Below are 27,151 nucleotides of genomic sequence, written 5' to 3'. Positions count from 1 at the left end.
TGAGAATCCGAATATACTTTGAGCTTTTTGATTTCTAAATCTTTTGCTATTTGTAGCCCATGTATCATGGCTTCGTACTCAGCTTCATTGTTTGAAACATTAAAATCGAAATTTAAAACGAATTTTACCTTATCTCCTTCTGGACTGGACAGCGCAATTCCGACCCCGGACCCCTTTTCGTTGACTGCTCCGTCTACATACATGTCCCAAATTGGGAATTCAACTGGTCTGTATGTGAATTCTGCAATGAAGTCAGCAACTGCCTGCCCTTTGATTGCTGGTCGGGGGCTGAAGCGTATATCATACTGTGTCAGCTCTATCGACCATTTCATAAGCCTTCCAGACACGTCAGGTTTTTGCAGCACCTGGCGCAGTGGGAAGTTGGTGAGGACGGTAATCGGATGCGCGAGGAAGTAGTGTTTTAGCTTCCGAGAAGCAGTGATGAGGGCGAAAGCTAGCTTTTCGAGTTCCGGGTATCTTCCTTCTGCCTCGTTAAGGCGTCGAGAAGTATAATAAACCGGGACCTGGTGTTTTCCCTCATTCTTGATCAGTGCTGAACTTACTGCATGCTCTGATACGGCTAGGTAAATTTCCAGGGGCTCTCCTTCCTGCACTTTTCTTAAAGTCGGAGGCCATGCCAAGTGCTCTTTTAGAGACTCGAAACTCTCGTCGCATTGCTTGGTCCATTCAAATTCCTTGGAGCCTCTGAGTACATTGAAGAAGTGAATGCTTCGATCGGTAGACCGTGAGATAAAACGGCTCAATGCAGCTATGCATCCTGTCAATTTTTGCACTTCTTTGATGTTTCGTGGTGGTCTCATGTTCCATAGGGCTATGATCTTCTCTGGATTCACTTCGATGCCTCGTTCATGAACGATGAATCCTAAAAATTTACCTGCAGAGATACCAAACGTACATTTTAGAGGGTTTAGTTTCATGCGATATTGCCTTAGAAGTTCGAATGATCTTCTAAGGTCATTCGTATGCTCATTTATTTTTCGGCTTTTAACTAGCAAGTCATAGATGTATGCTTCCATCGTAATCCCGAGTAATTCAGCGAACATTCGATTCACTAATCTTTGATATGTTGCTCCAGCATTTTTTAACCCGAAGGGCATTACTGTGTAACAGTATAGCCCTCGATCAGTTATGAATGCCGTGTGATCCTGGTCGGGACCATACATAGGGATTTGATTATAGCCAGAGTAGGCATCCATAAAACTTAGGATTTCATGGCCTGCTGTGGCGTCTACTAACTGATATATTCTCGGCATATGGAAACTATCTTTAGGGCAAGCCTAGTTCAGATCTGTAAAATCCACACAAGTTCTCCATTTCCCGTTAGGTTTCTTGACCAGGACAGGGTTGGCTACCCATTTAGGATATTTAGTTTCTTTTATTGATCCGTTAGAAATCAGTTTGTCTACTTCTTCTTTTAGGGCTGTATACCTTTCGGAGTTTAAAGTCCTTCTTTTTTGTCTGATAGGTTTTTCTTTAGGATTTATATTTAACCTATGACATGCTATTTGAGGATCTATCCCCGTCATGTCGGACTGTGACCAGGCAAATATATCTAAGTTATTAGATAGGAGAGCAATTAAGTTACTTTTGGTACCTGATTCAAGATATTTCCCAATCTTGAGCTTCTTCTCAGATTGTTTCGGATCTGGAGCGAGTTCCTCGACTTCGTCTCCTGGGCCAATTTCTTCTCGGCTCGGAAGGCGTGGGTCGAGGTCCGAGTCGATCATCATAACTTTGTGGACATCTTTGTCCTGACTCTCTTTGAGGTAATTCGCATAGCAGCTCCTCGCGATAGCCTGAGTCCCGACTACTTCGCCTACCCCGTGTTCGGTAGGAAATTTCATCTTCAAATATTCTACGGAGGCGATAGCTCCGAGGGACTGCAAGGTAGGCCTGCCAATGATCGTGTTTAATGAAGATTTTCCGGGGACCACCACCCACGTCGTGTTTGTGGTTTTGCTCCTCGGGCTTTCTCCCACCGTTATTGGGAGTGGTACTACTCCCTTTGGCTGGATTGAGTCTCCTGTGAAACCATAAAGATTTTCAGGAGAAATGGCTAATGCATCTTGCTTAAGACCCATTTTGTTGTACGTGTCTTCATAAAGTACGTCGATAGCACTCCCAGTGTCTACCAATATTCGGTGTACATTCCTGTTACCGATAAGAGCCGATATAACCAATGGATCGTTGTGAGGATACATCACCCACCGAGCATCTTCTGCCGTAAAGGTGATAGGCTCCGAGCTAGGTTTGGCTATCTTGTTAGGCCTCTGCTCGGCTGTAAATAAGATTTGTCGGGGTCCTGCATAGGCTTCTCTTACATAGCTCTTTTGAGCGCTCCTTGAAGTTCCTCCCACATGTGGTCCTCCGACTATGAGTGAGATTTCAGCATACGCCTCGCCTTTTTGTTCCTCTTGTTCTCCTTGCTCGGCCTTGAATTTCTTCAACGCTCCTCTTCGGATTAGGGTTTCTATGGCTTCTTTGAGGTTGAAACAGTCGGCAGTGCGGTGACCGATGTCCGCGTGGAAAGCACAATATTTTGTCTTATCTCTCCTTGAGATATCTTTCTTGATCGGCCTTGGCTTAGGGAAATCTTCATTGTCATGTGTAAGACTAAATATCTCCTCTATCGGGGCATTGAGCTTATGATATTTATCGAACTTACTGGAAAAAGGTTTTAGAGGTCCCGCTCCCGACCGGCTCTTCTTCGCTGGGCGGTTGTCCTCAGAATGTCGTTCCCTGTGCTCTTCTCGGTAGCTCTTTGGTGGCTTTGCTTTTCTTGCCGCCAGCCTTGCTTCCTCCGCGTTGATATACTTCTGAGCTCTTTTCAGAAAATCGTTGTAATCCCTCGGACTAGTCTTCTGAAGTGACCACCAGAATTCTGATTATGTTCGGACGCCGGAGGAGATCCCGAAGAGCTTAAAATCTTCGTTCAGATCGTCAACTTGAAGAGCTTGCTCCGAATAGCGATTAATAAAATCTTTTAGAGACTCGTCATGGGCTTGTCTCACCGCTAGCAGCCTTTCTTTGGGAGTTTTCCCTGAGCTGGAGCCGACAAACTGTTCCATGAATTTTCTAGATAGCTGTTTCCAGGATCCTATGGAGTTTGACTTTAGTTTTCTGTACCACCTTTTGGCTGAGCCAGTTAGAGTGATAGAGAAAGCTCTGCACATAACTTTTGGTCCGGCTCCTTGCAGCAGCATCCAAGAAGAAAAGGTGTCTATATGGTCTCCCGGGTCGGTCTTTCCATCGTATACTGGGATGCTTGGCATCCTGAAACGATCAGGCAACGGGTGTTCTAACACGCGTGCCGTGAAAGGGGAGACAGCTTCTCCAACTTTCGGAATAGACTCCTTCTGACCTAGGGCTACCTCTTCGATTCGACGTTCCAATCTTCTAAGATTTGTTTTGTTGGTGCTTGCACTGTCTTCGGTCTCCGAGCTTTCTAAGTTGTGCCTGAAAGTGCTTGAATGACCTTTGTCCATGATGGGCTGGTACCGATCAGGAATCTTTTCTTGACTGTACTGCTCATTCTCGGACTCAGAATCATCTTCCATCCTCTCATACCGATCTCTAGCATGTTTCCGAGGTTTCTTAACCTGCGGATCCTGCCCGATGGGTTCTTTCCCTGATCGTGTGAGGGCTCTTCATCTGGGATCACTATCGCGCTTCGCAGTGTGACCTTTTTCGCCTGCAGCCTTCTCTTCAATTCCCTGTTATTTGCCTCTAAGACCGAGAGACGCTCTTGCATCTGTCTGAATCGTTCTTCAAGGCTGGGCTCCGGAAGAAGTTCAGTTATTTCTTCCGAGGTGAGAGGTAGGGTGCGGTTATGGTGCTCTATCTCCGTTTCCTGGTTAGAGACAGCGTTCACGGGTGCGGACGAACTAGCCATATTCTTCAGCTGGTCCCCCTCCTTCTAGCGCCAACTGTTGACCTGTAAAATTAGTACAACAATATCTCACGAAAATACACAGACTCCGAGTACAAGGCTCCGAGTACAGAGATGATTTAGGCAAGACTTTCTCTTTATACAGACGAATCTAATACAAGAGAGCGATGTTTTCTAGAGGTTTCAAGTGAAAGCAAGTGTGTGTCCAAGTTCCGTGTCGCAGCCTCTATTTATACTCGTCTGGTGTGGCCTCGTGGTCGTGTCTCTGGCGGTTATTCTGGGGAACGTGGGGTGATCAATCCCACGTTCTGGACGGTTTTGGGTAACTGTCTCTCACCTCTCGCTGAGGTGGACGGTTAATACTTTTCGTATGGTTCCTGAACCGTCGGGGTGTGCGTTTTATAGTTTGAAACATGTTTTCTTTTGGTTTTGACTAGTCTTTGACCCACGTTCTTCTCTTCTCTCCGAAGTTCTGATCGGTGGGTTTCGTTCTTAACTTATGAACGGTTCGTTCCTTTTCAATGGATGGCCCTTGGGTTTACTTAACCTGAGCTCGGTGCTGGATTCCTCTTACTGCTCGGGAGTCCGACTATTCTACTCGGTGTCCGACTAATTTATCCCATAACAGGCTGTAAAATATATAAAAGCCTACGCACTTTGGATAAGCTGCCCTGGGACTATTGACTTGATAAAAAATTAGAGTATATAAAATGGAGTTACTATTTATTGGTCAGTTGGTTTATTTCTAAAATTAATAAATGTGTACCCTTGAGAAAAGCGTTGTCGTTTTAGTAGTCGGGTTTCACAAAAAAATTAATTACATTGCCCACTGGAAGGCACAAAGACGAAGGTACGTAATTTGTTTAGGGTTCCGCTCAAACCGACGCCTATTTCCGTAGACTATAATAGAAAGAAAGAAAAAATAGAAATGAAAATTTATGTTTTAGAGGTCCCTAATATATGATAAATAGAAGCCAAATACGTTCTATATAAACTCATCTAGTATTAAAAAAAACATTAAAGTAAAATATTTTGTTCATGTTTCTTTTTCTGTTGATTTATTTCTTTTAACAGATTTGTTACATGAAATAAAATATAAAACTGTTTGGATCGATAGAATAAGAAATAAAAATCAATTATGTTATGTTAGAGAGAGAAGAGACGAGAGAGAAAGTAAAGGAGATTTGAAAATGACGATCTCAAGTATTATCGGGGGTTCAGTACAGTCTGTATACCCTATTACAGTGCCACATATTGGCTAGTAGATAGTACACGTAGGATAGCTATTACACATAGGCTGAGAGTTACACGTCAGCTTTATTTGTATCACAAACATGTTAACATATTAATCAGGCGCACAAGCTTGAGTTATCATCTTGGAGTCAGAACAAGAATAAAAAAAACATTTTCAATTCAGATAAACGCGAATCGAAAACCAGAATATAGTAGATTCGATACTAAATTTTGGTGCAAAGTCTTCTGTAACTAAAATATTCTTTTTTTTTTCAGACATTAACATTATGTCTGAACAAGCCTTCAAATACATATATGATATGCATATTTTTTGTTCATGTTTCATTAATTTTCTTTAGATTTATTTCTAGCCGTTTCGTCAAAGGAAAATATAATACAAAAATTGTCAGCTTGTATAGGGAATCATTTTTTGGATCGATGAATTTAAGAAATTAAAAAAAAAAACATGTGAAGTGTTTGGTATTCCTCTCAAAAACAATTTTTTATTTTTTGTGTGGAAAAAATTGAAAACAAAAATTGAAAACATGTTTGGTTTAAGTTTTTGGAAAAAAATTTCAAAAAATTTTGAAGTTGTTTTGTAAAAGAGTAAAGAAAACTGAAAACAAATAAAAAGTGTTTTTGGAAAAAAAAAAAAAATTATTCTCTTCTCTCCTCCTTCTTCTCATCTTCTCTTTTCATTTTTTCAAAAACAAAAATAAAAACTATACCAAACACTTTTTTAAGTTTTTTCAATTTCTCAAAAACAAAAATGAAAACTGTACCAAACAGCTTTTAGAAAACAACTGCAAAATAATTTTTCAATACAACTACAAAAATTAAAAAATAGAAAACAAAAACTTTTTGAGTTAAGTACCGAACACAACCATGATGTTCACATTGGGTCTAACTGGGAACTTCTCATCCCATCAACATATTAATCAGGCGCCCATGGATTATCATCTTGGAGTCGGAACAGAACAAAAATAAAACACTTTCTAATAAACGCGGATAGAAAACCAGTGCATATTGATTTTCTATACTAATTTTTTTGAAAAGTCTTCTGCAAGTGCAAGTAAAATATTATTTTTCTTTGTTATTGGCTGTTATTATTTCTGAGCAAGCTTTAAAGTGAAGTTTTTCAACGCTCTCAGAATACTAATATAAATAACAATGACACCTTCCTTCTTATAACAAACGAGCAAGTTGAGTCTAGAAAAAATTAACATAAAATACAGTGGTGGGCAAAAACGTGACGTGAATTATAATACGTCATCACCCATCTTAATGCCGTTGAAATTCAAAAGATTTATGTTTCTAGAGATTATATATTATCTTTGTAAAATGGAGACAAGGAATTTGGGATAGAAGCAAACAGGAGTTAAGTTTTACCATTGTATATGTAGAAGATAACAATTTAGCTTCATGGCAGGGCTTCAGAAAGCTCACGTCAAAATTCCGATGAATCTTCAACCGATCTGGTAACTTCACTCTATAAGATACCTCAACAACTCGCTTGAAAACTTTGAACAGCTTATAATATTTATACGATGACCTTGTGTGGTATCTTTAACTTTAATCCGTAATCCTCTTCCAAATTTGAGGAGTCGACTAGATCAAAGAACCAAAATCAACCCGGCTTCCAACGAGTTCAAACAATGTTCTGATTCCGATTCCGGTCAACCAAAGCACCCATATCCAAACGAGATTTTAATCATCACCTATTTTCCTAGTTTAATAAATAAAATAAAATAAAAAGATAAAAACTATCAAAAATTGAAAACTGCTATAAATTGGATTTCTCTATTCGTCAATTCGTCGCAAGATAAAAAATATATAAATCGTCAGGGCCTGTATAGGTAATCTTTTTTTCTTCTGTTCTTTGGATCAATCATCGATCCAAGGGCGGAGGTAGTTTAGGCACACAGGGCATTAACTTTTAAAAATTAAATTTGTTACTTCAGAATTTTCAAAAAATTAAAATTTACTTTAATATTTTTATATTTTAGTCTAAAGTATATAATTTTTTTCTCTTTTTCATATTTGCGCCGATATAAATTTACAACTAATATTAAAAAAAAAAATTCAATAGGTGCTAACCAATATCTTCTTTCTCTTTTTGGCCATTCATATAATTTTCAGAGAAAGCATAAAGGTTAATTCTCAACGCTCTTACATGTTACAACTCAGAAGGACGAAGGTACTCCGAACTCAGGAAGGGCTTTAGCCTCTCCTCAAAAAAAATTTCCCATTTTTTTACCCTAAAAATTTATAAGTTAACCCCATTGAATTATTTTCTACACATTAGCCCCCCTAACATGAATTTCTAGCTTCGTCTAGAATAATAATAATTTTTCAAAAAAATCACACCTTCCAAATTGTCTAAAAATAACAGACAAGCAGTCATGCACATTTGGACTCATAGTGGGCTTTCGGCGAAGTTAATGGAAGGAAATGCTTCCGTGGCTTTAATTTGCCTCATGGAAATTCCAAGTGCCATTAAGGCTGAAATGTGGTAGAGGCCTTCCGATAAGCCACGGAAACGACAGAAGGCATGACGGAAATGGCATGCCAAAATTGTACCGTTTGGCCAGGTGAGATTAAAGCAGTGAACGTTGGAGAAATTAAATTTTAACCCATTTATTTATTTCTCCTATAAATATATCTCATTTCTTACCATTTTATTCACAAATCTAACCTTATTCTTTCTGATACACTCATATCCTCTCAAATTCTTTACAAATATTTCTCTACAACCATCTTTTCATATATAATATATAGTTAAGTTTATTAATTTTTTATTATATAATTAAGTTTTTATCATAATTTTGGTTATATAGTTTAGTTTATGTAATTTGTACTAATATACATAAATTAATATTACAAAATATAGTTTATAAATACATATAATGTTTTACTCATAATATTGTTGTAATGTTTTTACTTTTTTTTTATAAAAAAATTATTAATAAAGATGAAATTCAGTTTACATATTAGTACCTTCTCTTAAAATTTTAACAGTTTGATCCATTTCACTTAGCATTTTAAATTTGATTTTTTATTTTTTTTAATTACTTAATAGAAGTTAACAGAAATCTATATTTCCATTAAACTTAACAGAAATTCAACTTCCGTTAAGTAATGGAAGGCATCAATTTGCCTAACGGAACCAATAAACATTTGGAAGGTGGCTTATTGGAAGTGACACTTCCACTTCCTTCCGATAGCCACCATGAATTTGGACACAACAATCTGGACGGCTTGACATCCAACTTTATTTCTTGGACTTTGGAATGTCCAAATTCCATATTATTTACTTCGAAAAATTTGGATGGTCACCATATTAAAGTGGTATTGTTGGTTGGACCCATATTAAATTGGATGTCCAATTTTCCATAAAAAAAGTTAATTTTTTATTTTTTTTTTAAACAATTCTGGGCCATTTGATTTATAAAGAGAGGATCACAATTTTTTTGCCCGTTTATTACCATTGGGGCTATGAAAATAATAAATAAAAAAATTCAACATTTTAACCCAAATAATTTTTCTTATAAATACACCCCCATCACTGTTGCGAATAAATAACACACGCAAGCGCACGTCCCACGTTGGTGACCTGGGTTCGAATCCCAATCTCCCCATAAATTTTTAAGCAAAAATGACACCAATAAAAAAACGACGACGTTTAAAGAAAAACGACACAAACCCAAAACGACGATTTTCGACGAAAACCGACAAAAAACGAAAAACGACGATAAAACGAAAAATTTGTACTTCACAGGCCGTTTATGCTCCGGCAGCAGCGCCGGCGCCGCCGCTGAATTTCGTCGAAATTTAAAACCATGGCTATTATCATAGAATTGTGGAAATTAAAATTGTGTGTATTGATTTTAGGGTAATTTAGCAATGTAGCAAGTTTCAAACACGGTTTAAAATATGTAGCCTACGTTTTTGCTAAATTTTGTAATATAACCATTTACATAAATAAACGGTTAAAAAATATCGAAAATACCTTTATATAACATATATCATATAAACCAACTACTAGCAAACGTTTCAGCCAGTCAAAACTTATCGCGTGTATAATAAACGAAAAATTAATCCCAAAAAACAACCAATTACTAATCAACGTTTCAGCCGGCCAAAATTTATCACGTGTAAAATAAATGAAAATTAACCAAAGAAAATTTGCCTTACATTATGGATTACGCAGATTTGAATGCCCTTTTCAAATCAACTAATTAACATATAAAAAATGAAATAAAATATTATGGATTATTCAAAGTTGACGTGTATTTTTTTTTTAAGAACAAAATTAACGTGTATTAATTGCATTATTTGGTCGATCAAAATGTTAGCTACATGTTGATGTTAGTCGATTTTAATAGAGGATAATATAATAATTTGCTAAATGAATAATAAAGTCACGTAAACATTTGTGGCTATATTTGAAACTTAGGTGAAAAGATGACTAGATTGCAATACCAAAGTTTCAAATGACTTAGTCCGACTATTTTTTATTGATTTTATATGAAAGTTGATTGCATATATTTAGATTTGAAAATATTGTTGAAAGTGAGATTTGAAATAATTATCATGTGATGCGAATGATCTGTTAGCCCTATCTTCCCGGTTGCCCATTTGATTTTCTTAATTCAATTTTAAATCCCCGAATTTTTTTATTATATATTTATTAATCTTGAAAATAGTTAGTCACTTGATTATATATAAGTCCTTGAGGGTTCAAATAAGCTACTACACTTGATTACACTCGTCATGACTCATCTACACATTTTTAAAGGCAACAAAGACCCTAAAAGGCGTTCTTGCGTCCTTTATTTTACTTTATTTGTTTACAAAGGTTTATAGTAGTAAATTTTAGTAACTAACGAGTATAATGAAGGCAGACAAACATATCATATAGGTTAATTTTGCATTTTGTTGTACATAATTGTTAATTTTGGTAAATAACAAGTTATACGAAAGCACATATTATGTTTATTATATTAACATAAATAAACAAAATTAAACGAAAAATATAAATGGCTAGAAATTGTGGATTGAACTAAAACATAAAATCATTGGTTATTGAAGCACAAACCAAGTTGTTGGATTTGAAAATAATTCCATGATAAACAATATCTAAGGAAATAAATTTTCATCGACACAAACAAATACAATACCCTAGAGAAATATCATTAATGAGTAATGGTCTTCAAACCATAGAAAGCCGCTGAGGGTTGGGCTCGTGTCACCGTGCTGCGTCGTAGAGAAGAAAAGAGACTCACAAACAAACAAACATACATCAGCGAGGTGGCGGGTCTAGGCTGTCAATGGAGGATGGGTTGTAGTAGGACGCATAAAAAGGAGAGAAAGAAAATGAGAGGAATTAAAGCAATTAAGAAGAAGAAAAATAAAACACAGAATCGAGGATTATCATACGAGGGAAAATAATGGAAAGAAAAGTAGAGATCAAGTGGTTGTTTGGTAGTTAACTCAAAAAGTTTTTGTTTTCTATTTTTTAATTTTTGTAGTTGTATTGAAAAATTATTTTGCAGTTGTTTTCAAAAAACTGTTTTTGAGAAAGTGAAAAAACTGAAAAAAGTGTTTGGTACAGTTTTCATTTTTGTTTTTGAAAAAATGAAAAGAGAAGATGAGGAGAAGGAGAAGAGAAGAGAAGTTTTTTTTTTTTTTTTTTTTTTTTTCAAAAACACCTTTTATTTGTTTTCACTTTTCTTTACTTTTTTACAAAACAACTTCAAAATTTTTTTTTCCGAAAACACCTTACCAAACATATTTTCCAGTTTTGTTTCCTATTTTCACTTCTTGAAAACTCAAAAACGGTTTTTGAGTTGATAACCAAACATACCAGTGTTTTTTTAGTTGTGTTTATCCAATACGAGAAGGATTGGAGTTTGGAGTTAAATTGCTGAGAAAATATATTTGTAAACAAAAATAAAAAAAAATTTGTTTTTTGTTTTTTTTGTTGCTGTTGTTTTTTTTTTTTTTTTTGTTTATTTCCTTCTAAAATTACAAGGACTAAAAATGGTGGAAGTGAGGGATCTCAATAAAAAATAAAATAAAAAAGTAAAAAATCAATCCCTCCCCTCGCTTCTATTCTATTAACAGAGCATTAGTTCATAGTCAGATGGGGGATGAGGTATTAATAATTCACGTCATTGTTGCTGTCCACTGATGTTATTACTTATTACACGTATTGGAAGCTTTGAAAATGAAACATCACATTAATGCTTGATCAGAAATAATGCTAAAAAATAACAATATTAATCAATATGTACTGACTTTCGATCCGCATTTTTCTCAATATAGTTTTGTTTCTTGCATTTACTAGACTCCATCCATGGTAACCGTTGGGCATCATGGGATGAGAAGTTTCCAAGCTGTTGAGCAATGTGAACATCATTTTTTTTTCTTTCTTTAAGAGACATGTCACATGTCTATAAATAAACCCATCGATCCAACAAAGGAAATTCTTTATTCAAATTTTCAGTCTTTTCCTTTGATGAACGGACTAAACAAAATCAACCAATATATAATCAAACCCGAACAAAAGATTTTTCAGAATTTTTTTTTAACTATAATTAAAAGGGCTTATGACAAAAAGTAAGGGAGTATTGGCTTCAGTTTATATTATTTAAAGGCGAAAATAAGTATTTTTACATATAGATCTTTATTATATTAACAAAATTCCTTCCCATATACCCCCAGCTGGCTTGTCTCATCCTGAGCAATTTGCGTCACTAACAAACAACCAAAACAGAATGCTTAATATAAAAGACTTTATAAAGTCGTTCCCCACTCCCTAGCATGAATACCCCAATAATTATATTAAAGTCTACCAAATAATTGAAGTAAGTAACTACATAATACGTTCCTCTGAGTCAGTCAACGCCAAATGTATTATATGTAAGCAATTTGAATAACAGGGCAGCTAGATAGATAAAAAAAGAAAGAAAAAAAAAACGCAGAGAAAATGGGAGAGAGCAAAGGAAGCATCGCCTTCTTTCCATCTTACAGACCGCCGGTGCCGTTGGACATTTACACGTGTCCTTTGGCCGGAGCTCCAGTTTCCAAAGAAGACGAGACTCTGATGATCACCGATGAAGGAAACAACACCTTCGCTTACAATTACAACGGCGCTCTCATCCCTCCAAACTCTCTCAAGAAACTCGTTACTCGCTCTCAGCTCGCTTCTTACAAAGTTGAAGATGTCGACTCGGGCCGGCTCTCGGGTCTCGTTTTTGCCTCCGAGAGAGGCGAAGTTCAGCTTGAGATCCTTCACATAGCTCTCCGCTTAGGCGACAAAGTTGAAGTGTTTAGCTTGGCTGAGATCTTCGACGCAGCTGACTTCAATGGCGTTCGCATGGAAGACAGTGGTTGCTTCACCGATGACTATCTCGTCTACGTCTCCACCAAAAAAGCGCATCCTAAACGCCGACAGCCTTGGACTGCCGTGTATAGAACCCATCTCATCACCGGGAAAACAGATCGCCTCACTCCGCAAGGTAACTAATTGAATTTTTGTTTATTGAGCTCACTCGGCAATGCGACTAATTGGAATGTAATCATGAATATTGGAACAGGCCAAGCTGATTTAAACCCTTCGGTGTCGAAATCGGGGAAAATGATAGCCGTGGCGTCGTTCCAGAGAAGGACAGAGGAAGAGAGTGGGTGGATGGGAGAGATTGAAGATCTGAGGACGAGCATTTACGTGTTCGACGTCGAAAATCCCACGAAACGCGAGCTGGTCGTGGAAAACGGCGGATGGCCAACTTGGGGAAGCGACTCCGTTTTATTCTTCCACCGAAACGTCAATACCGATCCGGAGAAACCGCCCTTGTGGGCCGTGTTCCGCTTCAAAGCCGACATCCGAAAAATCCTCGACGGCGGCGCTGTCGCTGACGTGTCGTCGATCCGACGTGTGCTTCCAACACAGATCGACGGCGTGGCGATCGATTCGAGAACTCCGGCTGCGATCGACGAGAACAGAGTCGCGGTGGCCACTATTCGCCTCGCCTTCGACAGAAACGATTTGGCCAAAAAACGTACGGCCGATCAGTATCGGCATATCGAGATATTCGAATACTCGGAAACTACTGGAAAGCAAGTGGAGCCAATTCAACTCACTTCAGTCATGGGAAAGATGGATGACCACTACAATCCATTCGTGATGCACGGGAGTAACCGAATCGGGTATCATCGTTGTAACACGGAGATTCTTGATAAGGTACTTTTAATACTTCACTGCAACTACGTGTACATACTGATAACTTTGCAAAAGAGAAAAGAGATTGATAGAGAAACGAAAAAGAGACTGAATACTATTAGGGTTACATATTGAATTGCTTGTCCAATAATACATCAAAGATTAATATAAATAAGCAAGATAATAAATAGCGTAAAGCTAAACTACCCTTCCATTATGCTTGTAATTACTATGCTAACATTCCCCCGCAAACTCACGATGCTACAACGATAAACATCGTGAGTTTGCGAGAGAATGTTAGCATAGTAATTACACATACATTGCATATACAGTAATTACATCTAAATATATGTATAGTGTGGAGGTGATCGAGCAAGGCAGTTCCAGAAGCTGGAGTCTCCGGATACAGAATTAGGATTGTTTAGAGTGTCGGGGGTATTTCCGACATTTTCCAGCGACGGAAAAAGGCTGGCATTTGTTGACAATGAGTTCAAGTCCATTTGGGTTGCTGATAAGAAAGGCTTGCGTGTTGTTCACAAGGTACTTCAAATTTAAATCTGCTGGTCTAGCTAGGCGTCATTAAATGACTTGCTTAATAAACCGAAATAAGTATTAAGTGTGAGTTATGATATACAGACGAGACCCAACAACTTCTTCGCGCCAGTTTGGAACCAAAATCCGGATATGGACACACTGTATGTGTGTGAAGGGACTGCTTTCAATGCTGAAAAGGAAATGCATATCTGCGCTATTAAACACGTCTCTGCCGCAAGACAGCAACGTCAAGTACTCACCAAAGTGGCTAATAACGCCTGCCCATCCTCTAATCCAGACGGTAACTGCTTTCCCTTTAATCTTATATGAAATAAAAATCCTATCATTTGACCTTAAACAGTTAATTTTAGAATTTTTAGAATATTATTTTTTTAATAAAAGTTGTTTGAGTGTTGAATTTTTGTAAGTATTTATTAGCTAAATAATCAATTTAGAATTATGAATTTGTAAAATAGTCAAAGTTTTTCATAATTCAGTGAAATAGTCAAAATGTACATTAATCCGATTTAAAAAAAAAAAATTTGACCCAAGATTAATTTTTTGAAAGTAATAAATTGTTTATAATAATTTCAAAAAATTATTCAAATGCTACACATTTATAGTTTAAGGACATAAACGCTTAAAAAAAAAAAAAAAGAAGAAGAAGAAGAAGAAGAAGTTAGAAAAAGTTCAGGATTATTATATCAAAAAAATCCTTGTTTGAATTAGCTCTCAAACCTATGAATCATTTTATGTGGATGTTGAAACTCAATGCAACAGGGACAAAACTCGTTTTTCGATCTACAAGAGACCATCTGGGCAGCGAAACGAAGCACAAGAATCTATACATAATGGAGGACGCTGCGGTCGGGGAATACGGTGACATGGAAGAAGATGAACGGGTAACGAGGATAACATTCGGAGACCACACCGACACACATTGCCAGTGGTCTCCTCGCGGAGATTGGATCGTATTCTCATCAACCCGAGACAAGCCTCCAGGCACGCCCGAAAAGGACAACGGACTCGACCCCGGATTCTTTGCCATCTTTCTTCTGAGCGTAGAGAAGCCAGATGTCGTGATAAGAGTGGCCGGAAGTGGGGACGGGCTAGCGGGCCACATGAACCATCCGTTCTTCAGTCCAAAAGGCGACAGCATCGTTATATGCGCTGACCTGGCCGCCGTTTCTACGGACCCGGTGTCTTTGCCCCTCTTTATACACTGTGTGAGGCCTTACGGAGATATATTCACGATCGACATCGACAACACCGACATTGAGAAGAACGAGAATGTGCAGAATTTTAAGCGTATCACGCACAGTAGATACGAGTACTCGGCTGCGTCGTGGACGGAATATCCGACTACGGACCTGAACGCGGCTTGGAATCTACAGCTGGCAAACAATAAGCGATTTACGACTACTGGGCGTAGGTGTACTCGTTCATGAAGATCGGTGCTTATCATTGAAGTTACTTTGTGTTTGAATTGTTCTTCAACTGTTTGATTTGCCAATTTTGGACAACGTTTTATTCCCTTTGGTAAGTTCATTTTCAGGGCCTGTGAATCTCCCAAAATATTCTTTTCATGGTATCACTTGATCCAATCCAACAACAAAAACACTATCTTGGTGTTAGCAAACCCATCAAACTTATGTTGATAAGCAGGAAAATGATTGACAACATTACATTACCAAGATCATTTTTTTGTTTTCTTTCCTTTTTCAGCTTGCACCCAAAACCGGAAAAAGGAAAAGAAAAACAGAACTAATTAAGGCATTAACAGAGAATGAACCTCGAGTTGCACTCACTTAAGCTCAAACTGGAGAGACTTACAGTCGCCTGATTATACGTATCAGATTACCAAATTCTTAAAGCTTTCACACAAAGCTCACACAGTCTCTATCCACAACATGTCTATTCGGTCGTTTTCTCAACCAATTCCGATTTCAAAAGCTCTAATTCCTGTGTCCAAATCATCATTGGGGTTCACTCTTAATGATCGCCACTGTAATAAATAAATAAAAACAAGTCAATATACAAGGTGGATCTGCTCATTCGTCAGATTTGCAATAGTTCCTCCACCTGATTCTTGCTTTCCATCAATTCCACTTTCAGACACGTTCATCTGGTTCTTTCCCTTGGGCTTGTATCCTGGAGGATAACCATGGAGCTTGTAGCAGTTGTCTACGGTGTGATTCGTCATCTTGCAGTGTGTACAGTAGAGACGCTCCTTCTTGTTGTTGGATTTCTTCTGGTCATTGAGAGCCATAGCAACAGAGTTGGATTGATCTTGCTGAGCCAGGTTGTTGAGGCTCACTGATTTCTGCTTTTCATCTTGGCACACCATTGAAAAGACCTTATTGATAGGTGGCAGAGGATCAAGGAGAAGGATCTGGCCGCGAACAGTGTTGAAGGAATCATTCAATCCCATCAGGAACTTCATAACATACTCATTTTGCATGAAATTGAGCAGTTCTTTTGATCCTCCGCACGAACAAACACATGCTGGCCTGTAGATACTCAGTTCTTCCCAAAGAGTCTTGAGTTTCGTATAGTACACGCCAACAGATCTCTGATCTTGGACGAGATTCATAATCTCTTGCCTGAGCTCAAAAATTCTTGGTCCATTGCTTTGTTCATACCTCTCTTGGAGATCCTTCCAAATGTCAGTTGCCGAATCGCTGATAACTATGCTCGAAGCGATTTCTTTAGTGCAGCAATTGAGGATCCAAGTGATAACGATGTTGTTGTTCCTTTGCCAGGCATTGAGAAGATTGAGATTCGATCCGTCTGGCTTCTCAATTGATCCATCAATGAATCCTAGCTTGTTCTTGATCGATAGCGCCATCTTCATAGATCGGCTCCAAGAATGATAATTCTCGCCATTCATCGGCTGAGTAACCAAGATCATCCCCGAAGAATCTGAATGATGCAAAAAATAGGGATCAAGAACCTCGTCGTTCGAAGTTTTCCTTGTAGAATTTCCCATCGCCGATAGCTCTCCGGTCAATGATTCTTCAGTCGACATTGTCGAAAATCAGATAAGGAATCAAGGATAAAGGAAGAGGACGGACAGGATTTCCAATCAGTCTCAGAGAAGCGAAAGTCGCTCTTATACCATTTCAAGATCTGAATCGGAGATTTGAGAATTTGGGGATAAACTTCTCAGAGAGAAAAGTTGCGATGAAGAAGAAGAGAAAGTAAATTGATTTTCTCATTAACTCAAAAAAGAATAATACAAACATATATATAAAGAGGCAACGGTAACAAGATACCGCAAAGACAAAAAAGCCCCCACTTACATATTGTTAAGTAAGGATATAAAGGTAAAACAACAAATAAGATAAAAGCTTTAATAAAAGCCTCAGATCAAGTGGTACCTAGGATATCCTAGTGGTAATTCCACACCACCTCCTGTGTGGAGGTCGTGGGTTCACTCCCCACTGCGGCAAAGCTGCCTTAAAAAAAAAGCCTCAGATCAAAGATCCGTACATAACAAGCAAGCTGCTAAAACACAAACACTAAGCTCTGATTTCTAATAAAGAGTGGCCGCCGCGTTAGAGGTCGTCGTCTTCCGGAGCGGGGGGCGGTGCTTAGGCTTCTTGGCTTCGCTTGAGAACTTGACGTCCGCTACAGCGCCAAAGTGACTCTGGAGGGACTTAGAGAACAGACGAATTTCCGCTGGGTTGGGTGCAGGCCGGGAAGAGGCTGTTTGGGTCGTAGCACAAGAGGAGGGGTTGGGCCTGGATAAGCCCAGGGAAGGCCCACTCGCAAGCTGAACAAAACAGGAGGGGACTGGGCCTTGTGGAAAGGGCCCAAAAGGAGGATGGCCCACTGAGTTTCCATCTAAAGGTGGGACACTAACCCTAGCCTTCTCAGAAGAGGGACTCAAAGTGGCAGTCAAATCCACGCCTTTTTCCTTGTCTCTTCGCGTCAAAGCGGCCTTACCTCTACTTTCGGCAATGCCCTTACCCCGATCATGCGCCTGGAGTAGAGGAACGTCAGTCGAGGGGCTGTCTTCCTCCAACCTTGTACTTGACTCGGGGCGCGACTCTTCCACGCGCGGATCAGCTCGCGTGCTCTCCACTGTCTTGCGGCCCGGATGGGACGGCTGAGGGTATGGCTTCGTTATCCCTGCTCTAGCCCCCTCCGCCCGTCTTCGTCCTCCCTCGGCACTCCCTATACAGCGGGACCTCAGGAAGCCCTCCTTGACGATCAGTACCTCCATTGGCCTGGTGCACTCCTGTTGTCTGTGGCCCAGGCGACCACACTTGTAGCAAAACATCCCTAAGTTCTCGTACTTTCCCTGAATCCAAATGGGGGGTTGATTTGTTCTATCCAGGAAAAAGCCAGGGAAGATGGGTTTGGAGACGTTAATGGAAACTTCGACTTTCACCCAGGCTCCAAAGCGATCATGTGGCTTGAGATTGCAAACTTCAATCCTTCCGAAGAGAGCCGCAAGTCTCTCCACCGTGCTCTGGTTTGCGGCTGCTGGGGGCAACCCGTGAAGGCGAATCCAGAAAGAGCAGTGGGTAAATTCAATCTCCTCCAAGGTAAGGTGTTCCGGCCAGGCCGTGACCAGGAGCTGAGCTCCTTTTTATGGTCCACGGGCCTTGATGGAGGACTAAGTCTCTATCCTTACAGGACCGAAACTGGAACTTGTAGATCCCTGTTTTGAGTTCGGATACGGTCCACGTGCTTGACGTTTTCCATACTCTGCTGAGGATGGAGGATATGACCCCACGACTCAACGGCAAGAATGTGCGTCTCCGGTGTCCTTTTGACAGGCAGAGGGAGATCCGGTTGGAGTTCCGATTCAAGAATGGATGTTGTAACAGGGATAAAATCCTCAACCCCATCCTCCGACCTGAAAGCCGTGGGCTCTAGGTCACATGTACCAAAAGAAAGGACCCAAGGACCGTCGTAGAGGGACGTCCCACCGAAGAAGGGAAAGGTGCTAGAAGGGCCATAGCATTCTCAATAGTACGGAGAGCTTTCCCTCAAATCCTGTTGAACGGGATTCGTTTATCATGTGTAATGCTAAGCGAGAATTCTAATATTAATAATAAAAAAAGCTGTATCTATTAGTCACTGGGCTGATAAAAAAAAAAACCAAGAAATTCTTTGTACTCGTAATCAGTTTGAGATTTTGAACTTCGGTTGACAAACTCAGCGCATTGAAATCCGAGATAACAAAAGAAGATGGAAATTGCAGTAGTAAAACAAACGAAATTGAAATCGCAGCAACGGATATTGGAAAAGAAAAGGAAAACAGAAAAAACACAGAAATCACAGCACACAAGCAAAAAACAGAAAAAAGAAAGGGAATAATCAGCAACATCTCTTGTGTCCGAGGCAGAGGTGACCGGTCATGTGCCAACTCTCAGCACCACCAGGATGCGCATAAGGACACGAAGGAGTGTATCGCCTGTTGTTTCCGAGTTCCAGATTCCAAGCGGCGTTTGGGTCCGTCGTCTGAAACTCCGTCCACGACGCAGTCGAATACTCGTACCTACTGTGCGTGATACGCTTGAAATTCTGCGTATCCTCGTTCTTCTCAATGTCGGTGTTGTCGATGTCGATGGTGAATATATCTCCGTAAGGCCTCACAGAATGAACGAAGAGAGGCAGAGACACCGGATCACACGAAACCGCTGCCAGATCGGCTGTGACGACGATGCTGTCACCCTTGGGGCTGAAGAAGGGATGGTTCATGTGGCCCGCGAGCCCGTCTCCGCTCCCGGCCACTTTCACAATCACATCCGGTTTCTTCACGCTCAGAAGAAAGATGGCAAAGTATCCCGGGTCAAGCCCGAAGTCCAGAGGAGGCGCTCCCGCGGGCTTTTTCAGGGTCGACGAGTAGACGATCCAATCTCCCGTGGGAGACCAACTGCAATGAGTGTCCGTGCACGGCTTGAATGTCAGCCTAGTCACCGGCTTATCGCTGTCTCCCCATTCCCCGACCTCCGCGTCCTCCATTATGTATAGGTTCTTGTGTTTCGTTTCGTTCGTCAGATAGTCTCTCGTCGATCGAAAAACTAGTTTCTTCCCTGTTTTTTTTTTTTACACACACGTTGAGTATCAAGTTTGGGATTCGCAGAATTGAGAGCTGATTTCGAGGCGGTTAGAATTAGTTACCGTCTGGGCTGGAGGACGGGAAGGCGTTGTTGGCAAATTTTGTGAGTGTTTGACGTGTCTGTTTGGCGGCGGACACTTTCTTAATTGCGCAGATGTGAAGTTCGTCTTTTGCGCTGAAAGCGGGACCTTCACACACGTACAGGGTGTCCTTGTCTGGGTTTTGGTTCCAAACTGGCGCGAAGAAGTTGTTCACTTTCGTCTGTATATGAATATGATTATAATTCAAAATAAGTCTCGGTTAATCGTGTTTATCTAACGGCGATGACAACTTGATGTAATTAGATTATTACCTTGTAAACAATGCGCAGGCCTTTCTTATCGGCAACCCAAACAGACTTGAACTCATTGTCAACAAATGCCAGCCTTTTTCCGTCGGTGGAGAATGTCGGAAACACCCCCGACACTCTAAACAATCCCAGCCTTGGATCTGGAGATTCTAGCTTATGGAACTGCCTTGGGAGATCACCTCCACTCTATACAAATATTTCTCCAAATTAATATAGTTGCATCAACGTATAAGTTAGTTAACTAATTCAGAGTAATAACAATAATAATACATTATCGATAATGCTCATGTTAACACGGTGATAACCGATTCGGTCACTCCCATGAATCACAAATGGATTGTAGTGGTCAGCCATCATTCCTATCGCAGCAGTGATTTGAATCGGCTCGACCTGTTTTCCGGCTTCTGAATACTCGAATATCTCGATCTGCCGATACTGATCAGCCGTACGCTTATTCACCAAATCGTTTCTATTGAAGGCCACGCGAATAGTGGCCACCGCGACTCGGTTCTCGTCGATTGCAGCCGGAGTTCGTGCGTCGGCTTCGACTTCGTTGATCTTCTCCGGAAGCACACGTCGGATCGTCGACGCGTCAGCAATAGCGCCGCCGTCGAGGATTCTTTGGATGTCGGCCTTGAAACGGAACACACCCCACAACGGCGTTTTCTTCGGATCGCTGCTATTGAGATTCCGATGGAAAAACAAGACCGAGTCGCTCCCCCAAGTCGGCCACCCACCATTTTCCACGACCAGCTTGCGTTTCGTGGGATTTTCGACGTCGATCACGTAAATGTTGGTCCTCAGATCTTCAATCTCTCCCATCCACCCACTCTCTTTCTCTGTCCCTCTTTGGAACGACGCCACAGCTATCATTTTCCCCGATTTCAACACCGAAGGGTTTAAATCAGCTTGCCCTGATCCCAAAATTCACACATATACAAATCAGTTAATATTTCATAAATGAATATAGAACACAAACAAAGTCGTTACCTTCTGGAGTGAGGCGATCTGTTTTCCCGGTGGTGAGATGGGTTCTATAAACGGCAGTCCACGGCTGACGGCGTTTAGGATGCGCTTTTTTGGTGGACACATAGACGAGATAGTCATCGGTGAAGCAACCACTGTCTTCCATACGGAGACCATCGAAGTCAGCTTTGCCGAAAATCTCGGCCAAGCTAAAGACTTCAACTTTGTCGTTCAAGCGGAGACCTATGTGAAGGATCTCATGCTGAACTTCGCCTCTCTCGGAGACGAAAACGAGACCGGAAAGACGGCCTGAATCGACATCTTCAGCTTTGTAGATGCGTTTAGAAGCCAGCTCGGAGCGGGTGACGAGTTTCTTGAGAGATTTGGGAGGGATGAGAGTGGCGTTGTAGTTGTAAGCGAAGGTGTTTTTTTCTTCGGTGATCATCGGAGTTTCGTCGGCTTTGGTAATGGAAGCTCCGGTTGCCGGACATGAGTAAATTTCCAGCGGCACCGGCGGTCTGTAAGTTGGAAAGAAAGCGATGCTACCTTTGTCCATTTTTTTGTTTTTTTTTTTTCTCCGTGTTTTGCTGTGTAGCTTCAGATTGCTACAATATATAGAGATTACTTATCAAGTTGTTAAAAAATTTACATTATTAAATTTAGACATTTACAGGGTGAAGACCGAAGAGAAAAAATTCCTTGCCCTCACATATATATTTCAGTTCACATTTCAGCTGACTCATATTCAGAGGAAGGAAAGGATTATAGATTAATTATTGAGATTTGTAAGATGTAGTTATAAAAGAGAGAGATTAAATTAATAGCCAAATTATTATCTTATTTAGGGAAATAGCCAAATTAATCATAATTCTCCAAAATACCATTTTTCCTAATTTATATATCTCCTATCTATATAAATGGTGGTTGAAGTATCGCCGACGGGTTTGAATTGGATTATCCCCCATTTTTTGTCGTCCTTGCAAGACCTAACCTCTATAATCTTGTTGTTTTTTTTTCCTTTTTTCGTACTCCTTGAGATGGACGCTCGTCTGTCGGAGATTCCCTTAGCTCTCTTCGGCACGGTGGCGCCTCCATTTGTCGCCGAACCTGGTCCTTCTCCGACGAGGAATTCACCAAGAAGATTCAAGAACTCGTATTGAAATTTCAGCTCGACGAAGACGGCGGAGATTCCGCCTCGGTGGAGGAATCGGAATCCAATTCCGATGAGGTGGAGGAGAGACCAGAGCTTCTCTCGGAGATTTGGAGGGATAGGACTAAAGGGAGGCTGTGTTGTGAGTCTACAAAGGATGATGATTGTTGTGGCGATTTTAGGTTTTAGGATTTTTTTTGTTTTGACAGTTAATCCAATTAACTGTCGCAGTTAATCTGATTAATTGTCACAAACCTCTTCCAAAAACGATTTCGAACATCGGCAAGTCTTGCGGTTGCGTCAATCCGACCGTTCAAAGGTCGCAAGTTCAGTTCTGCATATTAACTGTGATAGTTAATCGGATTATCTATGAATGTTCATTCGATTAACCGTGACGATCCTCCTCTGAAAATGATCTCGAATATCAGCGATTCTCGCGGCTGCACCGATCCGACCTTTTGAAGGTCGCAAGTCTAGTCTTGAAATCTCTGGAAGAACATGAGATTTGAGAGTTTTGTCGCCGAATGTCAAGACCTCGTTTTCGATGTAGACTAGCGAGACTTTGCCGGAGAATGGAGCAGCGTTAGAGGCGATCCAATTAACGGCGGCGTTCGGATCGAAAGCTAGGATTGAGATTTCGCCGTTTGAAACTTTGATAAAAACTTGGATTTCGGCGCCGGAAACGGCATGGATGACAGTTAATAAGATTTATTGTTGTTCTTGTTACTATTAATAAGATTTACTGTTGTTCTTGTTACGGATAATGTGATTTATTATTTTTTAGTTACCGTTAATATTATTTACTTTGACAGTTAATAATAACAATCACTAAGGGTATTATTGAAATATTGTAATGTTATTATAACAAATTGACTACTTTCCTAAATATATTAATAATTGAGCTATAATTTTAAAATAGTAAGTTGTTTGAGCTAAATACCTATCCCGTCCTTGATTATTGTTTCTCTCTCCTAACATTATTATATATTACTTGCGATTTATCGTTTTCGAGTGTGGAAAAATCGTGCAAACGACGACATGATTCGACGTCAGATTTGGATAAGAGCTTTAATTATTTCATAGAGTTTAATGAAATTATTGTAGTTTTGAAAAGAAAAAATAAATGGAATATTTGTGGTGTTTGTGTATGATTGAATGCCAGTGATGACTTTAAAAAGTCTTTGTTTAAGCCATTTCTTTTATGTGTTTTATATATATATATATATATATATATATATATATATATATTTAATAATTTAGGAATAATATATGTTTTAGAAATGAATAACATATGTTGATTGTTTTATGCATTTTATTAATATCACATATCCAACTCTATTATTATAAAATTATTATTATGGATATAAACCATGACGTCTACCATCATACGTCACCCCATCTGACGCTTCCAAAACTTTTCTATACCAGTACAATATTAATTGCCTACAATAAAATGTATAATCATGAAACGAAAAAACTTGTTAATGTAGATTAATTTTGAATAAAAGATTAAATTACATATAATCAGGTCTCAATCAAAGTTCTGGCGTAGTCATTTCGCTCCTGTTTCATTTGTGATTCTATTCTTGTTTTTTGTTTCCTAATTCTAAATTTTAGAAAACACAATTAAAAAATATGTTTTATTATTAATTTAGAAAAAAGATTTAGAATCATGTTTCTTTCTCTTTGAATTTTGTTTAAAAAACAGAAAACAATAAAAATGTATTTTCTATTTTATCTCTCTTATATTTTAAATTAAACTCTAAAACAATTAAATGTAAAACATAACCATAACAACATTTTAAAATATTCTGAAACGTAATTCTAAATCTGTTTTTTAAATTTAAAATAAAAATCAGAAAATAAAATTAAAAAAAAAAAATTAGAATACTAAACCAAACGGCCCCTAAATATTAATAGTCAAAGAATTCATAATTTGAAACTTATATATTTTAAAATATCTAAAAATCATTAGACAACTAACCAAATTTTAGCTATAATAATATTGTATTCCAATACACACCTACAATCATTATGTTGATTCAATTGACTGATTCATTATTATTATTATTATTTCCCTTAAAATTTTGTGCAAGAATTTTACAATATTCCTCTAATAAGAATAATAAAGAGATTTGTTAACAACTAACCTGTTTATAAGGGGTAATTTAAAATTATAGCCAATCTATTAACTTATTTAAAAGAATAGCCAAAGTGAAATTAGGTTACCAAAAATGCCATCATCCCTACATAACCGTATCCATTTTGCCCAAATCTTCGATGGCCATCTTCGTGAAGGAAAGTTCACAGACACCATAGTTGGAGCTGCAATGACGATTCTCCTCTCATCACAAGCTTTTGTCCTCGTCCGCCGCGTCCATCTTCCTCTGCCACTCCGCCGCCAGAGCCGTCGACGTTTCCCTCGTCTCTCCGCCGATGCTCGCTCCGACCGCCATCAGAACCTCCAGCAACAGAACGTAGCTTCGTCCTCGCTCAATCCTCCGATTACTTGATCCCGATTTTCGCCGATCTCCTCCGCGAGACCGTCGCGATCTTCCGGAGCCACCTCTTCATCTTCACGCTCTTCAATTGCATAATCGCCGCCATCTACGCTCTCTCCGCCAGAATTCCTAGGTCTTCGATCTGAGACAGGTATGTTGGTTTTTTCAAATGGTAAATATTATTTACTATCGAACGGCGATTTGTAAATATTATTTACTATCGAACGGCGATTTGTAAATAATATTTACTTATCATTTTTATGAATAATCTAACCCAAAATCGTTCGGAGATGACGTCTAGGGTTCAGTTAATAATATTTACTTACAATTTAATGGTTAATCTAACACAAAAGTGAACGGGGATGAGGTCTAGGGTTTCAGTTTAGGTGTTTTATGAGATTGCAAAGAATAGTTAATAATATTTACTAACCTATTTACTTCGTCGGCGTCGGAAGTGGAGAGATTGAAGGATTTGAAATTGACAGAGATTGAAGGTTGAGTTACTCATCATTTTTTCTTCGTCGGCTCGGAAGGGGAGAGATCGACGGATTCGAAATCGACTGAGGGATTGAAGGTTTCAGTGTCCGCGAATGAGGGGAAAAGAAATTCTATTTGGCGGAGTGGTTTGAGTTTCGAATGAGGGTAACGAAATTGTGTTTGGCGGTGTATTATTTGAACGAAGGGTAGTATTGGAATATTATAATGTTTGGTTGTGAATTGGGCTAGTTACTTAAATTTTGTGATAGTTTGGCTAGAATTTTAAAAGTGGTAGTCAATTTAGGCTAGATACCTAGCCGGCCCAATAATAAATAATGATGCCTTACGAGTAATCCAATCAATAATAGACATGCAAGTTCCTTTTAATAAAGAAAAAAAGAAAATATCAAGAATATCTCTCGTGTTTAATCGAAATGCGAGATTTATCCTTTTGATTTCTAGAATTATCAGACATATCCCTTAAATTTAATATAAATGACATATACATCCCCTAAAAAATATTATATTACAAATATCACTCTTTTCGTTTATTTTTTACAAAAAAATAATTTGAACTCTCCAAAATACCTTTAATAGAATAAGTATTTATTTACCATTTTATTAAAAAAAAAATCAAAATCTCTCTTTATAAAAGATATCTTTAATTTTTTATAAAAAAAAATTTTAATTTAATTTTTTTGTATATAAAATAGAATAAAAAAATTATTTCATAAAGGGTATTTTGGGGAGTTCAATTTTTTTCTTTTGTAAAAAATAAACAAAAATGGTTATATTTGTAATATAACATATTTGTAAAGGAGATATATGCTAATTATATTAAAGTGAATGAGTATATCTGATATTTCTAGAAACTGAATGATGTGTATTTCGATTACATACAGATACAGATGATATTGTTGATATTTTCAAAAAAAAAAAAGTAAAAACTTTTAGTAGTGGACAAAGATCATGACATGTCAACTACAGCGTAAGGCCTCCACGTAAAAAAAATAATAGGCCAAAAAAGAAGGCCCCTTTTATTGCTTTTTTTTTCAACTTTATCTCCATGTTTCCCTTTTTATTAATTTGTTTTTTTTTTCTACTCCACGTGTAGGACCCTATTTTTAATGCTTTTTTTATTCTCTCTCTCAAACACCGGCAGCATCCATCAAATACATGTGACAACGTGACATGTCCCAATATCTGTGTTGAATATCAATAAAGTAATAAAAAAAATATGTTAAGATGATTAAAGTTGAATAATAATAATAAAAAAGTAAAATAATATCAAACATATTCCTTAAATTTAATATAAATAACATAAATTCTCTAAAAAAATATTATATTACAAATATCACTCTTTTCGTTTATTTTTTACAAAAAAATAATTTAAACTCCTCAAAATATTTTTAATAGAATAAGTATTTATTTACTATTTTATTAAAAAAAATCAAAATCTCTGTTTATAAAAAAAATCTTTAACTTTTTATAAAAAATTAATTTAATTTAATTTTTTTTATATAAAATAGAATAAAAAAATTATTTCATTAAGGGTATTTTGGGGAGTTCAATTTTTTTTTTTTTTTGTAAAAAATAAACGAAAATGGTTATATTTGTAATATAACATATTTGTAAGGAAGATATATGATAATTATATTAAACTGAATGAATATATCTGATATTTTTAGAAACTGAATGCATAAATTGTGTATTTCGATTACATACAGATGA

At 38.4% G+C, this 27,151-nt stretch overlaps 3 protein-coding genes across 3 annotated transcripts; 1 reads left to right on the top strand and 2 right to left on the bottom strand.

The window, feature by feature from the left end:
- Nucleotides 1-12,036: 12,036 nt before the first annotated feature.
- Nucleotides 12,037-15,543, top strand: LOC149399897 (uncharacterized). The gene is made up of 5 exons (XM_089612969.1): nucleotides 12,037-12,666; nucleotides 12,745-13,388; nucleotides 13,725-13,907; nucleotides 14,004-14,202; nucleotides 14,682-15,543. The coding sequence occupies exons 1-5, from the start codon at nucleotides 12,135-12,137 to the stop codon at nucleotides 15,347-15,349; spliced, it is 2,226 nt and encodes a 741-aa protein (XP_089469095.1). The 5' UTR covers nucleotides 12,037-12,134; the 3' UTR covers nucleotides 15,350-15,543.
- Nucleotides 15,544-15,930: 387 nt separating this feature from the next.
- Nucleotides 15,931-16,929, bottom strand: LOC149399896 (uncharacterized). The gene has a single exon (XM_089610362.1). It carries the CDS (start codon nucleotides 16,927-16,929, stop codon nucleotides 15,931-15,933), a length of 999 nt encoding a protein of 332 aa, XP_089466488.1.
- A 2,069-nt stretch (nucleotides 16,930-18,998) lies between these two features.
- LOC149399895 (uncharacterized) lies at nucleotides 18,999-21,915 on the bottom strand. Its single transcript, XM_089612968.1, has 5 exons — nucleotides 21,317-21,915; nucleotides 20,597-21,240; nucleotides 20,330-20,512; nucleotides 20,040-20,238; nucleotides 18,999-19,951 (listed from the first exon to the last, which is right to left on the bottom strand). Exons 1-5 carry the CDS (start codon nucleotides 21,846-21,848, stop codon nucleotides 19,233-19,235), a joined length of 2,277 nt encoding a protein of 758 aa, XP_089469094.1. The 5' UTR covers nucleotides 21,849-21,915; the 3' UTR covers nucleotides 18,999-19,232.
- Between the last annotated feature and the right edge of the window lie 5,236 nt (nucleotides 21,916-27,151).

The sequence above is a fragment of the Urtica dioica genome, chromosome 4 (genome assembly GCF_054948205.1).
Source record: "Urtica dioica subsp. dioica isolate 48M chromosome 4, U.dioica_male_clone48M_v1_H2, whole genome shotgun sequence".
Classification (NCBI taxonomy): Eukaryota; Viridiplantae; Streptophyta; class Magnoliopsida; order Rosales; family Urticaceae; genus Urtica; species Urtica dioica.
Note: the sequence above shows the minus strand (reverse complement) of the source record. Positions and strands in the feature narration are given on the sequence as shown.

Bases quoted from the DNA above. Each gene is read 5' to 3' on its own strand.
- LOC149399897 (XM_089612969.1), top strand. From the start codon at position 12,135: ATGGGAGAGAGCAAAGGAAGCATCGCCTTCTTTCCATCTTACAGACCG. The intron at 12,667-12,744 runs GTAACTAATTGA...ATATTGGAACAG, and splicing joins AGATCGCCTCACTCCGCAAG to GCCAAGCTGATTTAAACCCT. The intron at 14,203-14,681 runs GTAACTGCTTTC...TCAATGCAACAG, and splicing joins CCCATCCTCTAATCCAGACG to GGACAAAACTCGTTTTTCGA.
- LOC149399896 (XM_089610362.1), bottom strand. From the start codon at position 16,929: ATGTCGACTGAAGAATCATTGACCGGAGAGCTATCGGCGATGGGAAAT.
- LOC149399895 (XM_089612968.1), bottom strand. From the start codon at position 21,848: ATGGACAAAGGTAGCATCGCTTTCTTTCCAACTTACAGACCGCCGGTG. The intron at 21,241-21,316 runs GTAACGACTTTG...TTTTGGGATCAG, and splicing joins AGATCGCCTCACTCCAGAAG to GGCAAGCTGATTTAAACCCT. The intron at 20,513-20,596 runs GTATTATTATTG...ATATTTGTATAG, and splicing joins ACATGAGCATTATCGATAAT to AGTGGAGGTGATCTCCCAAG.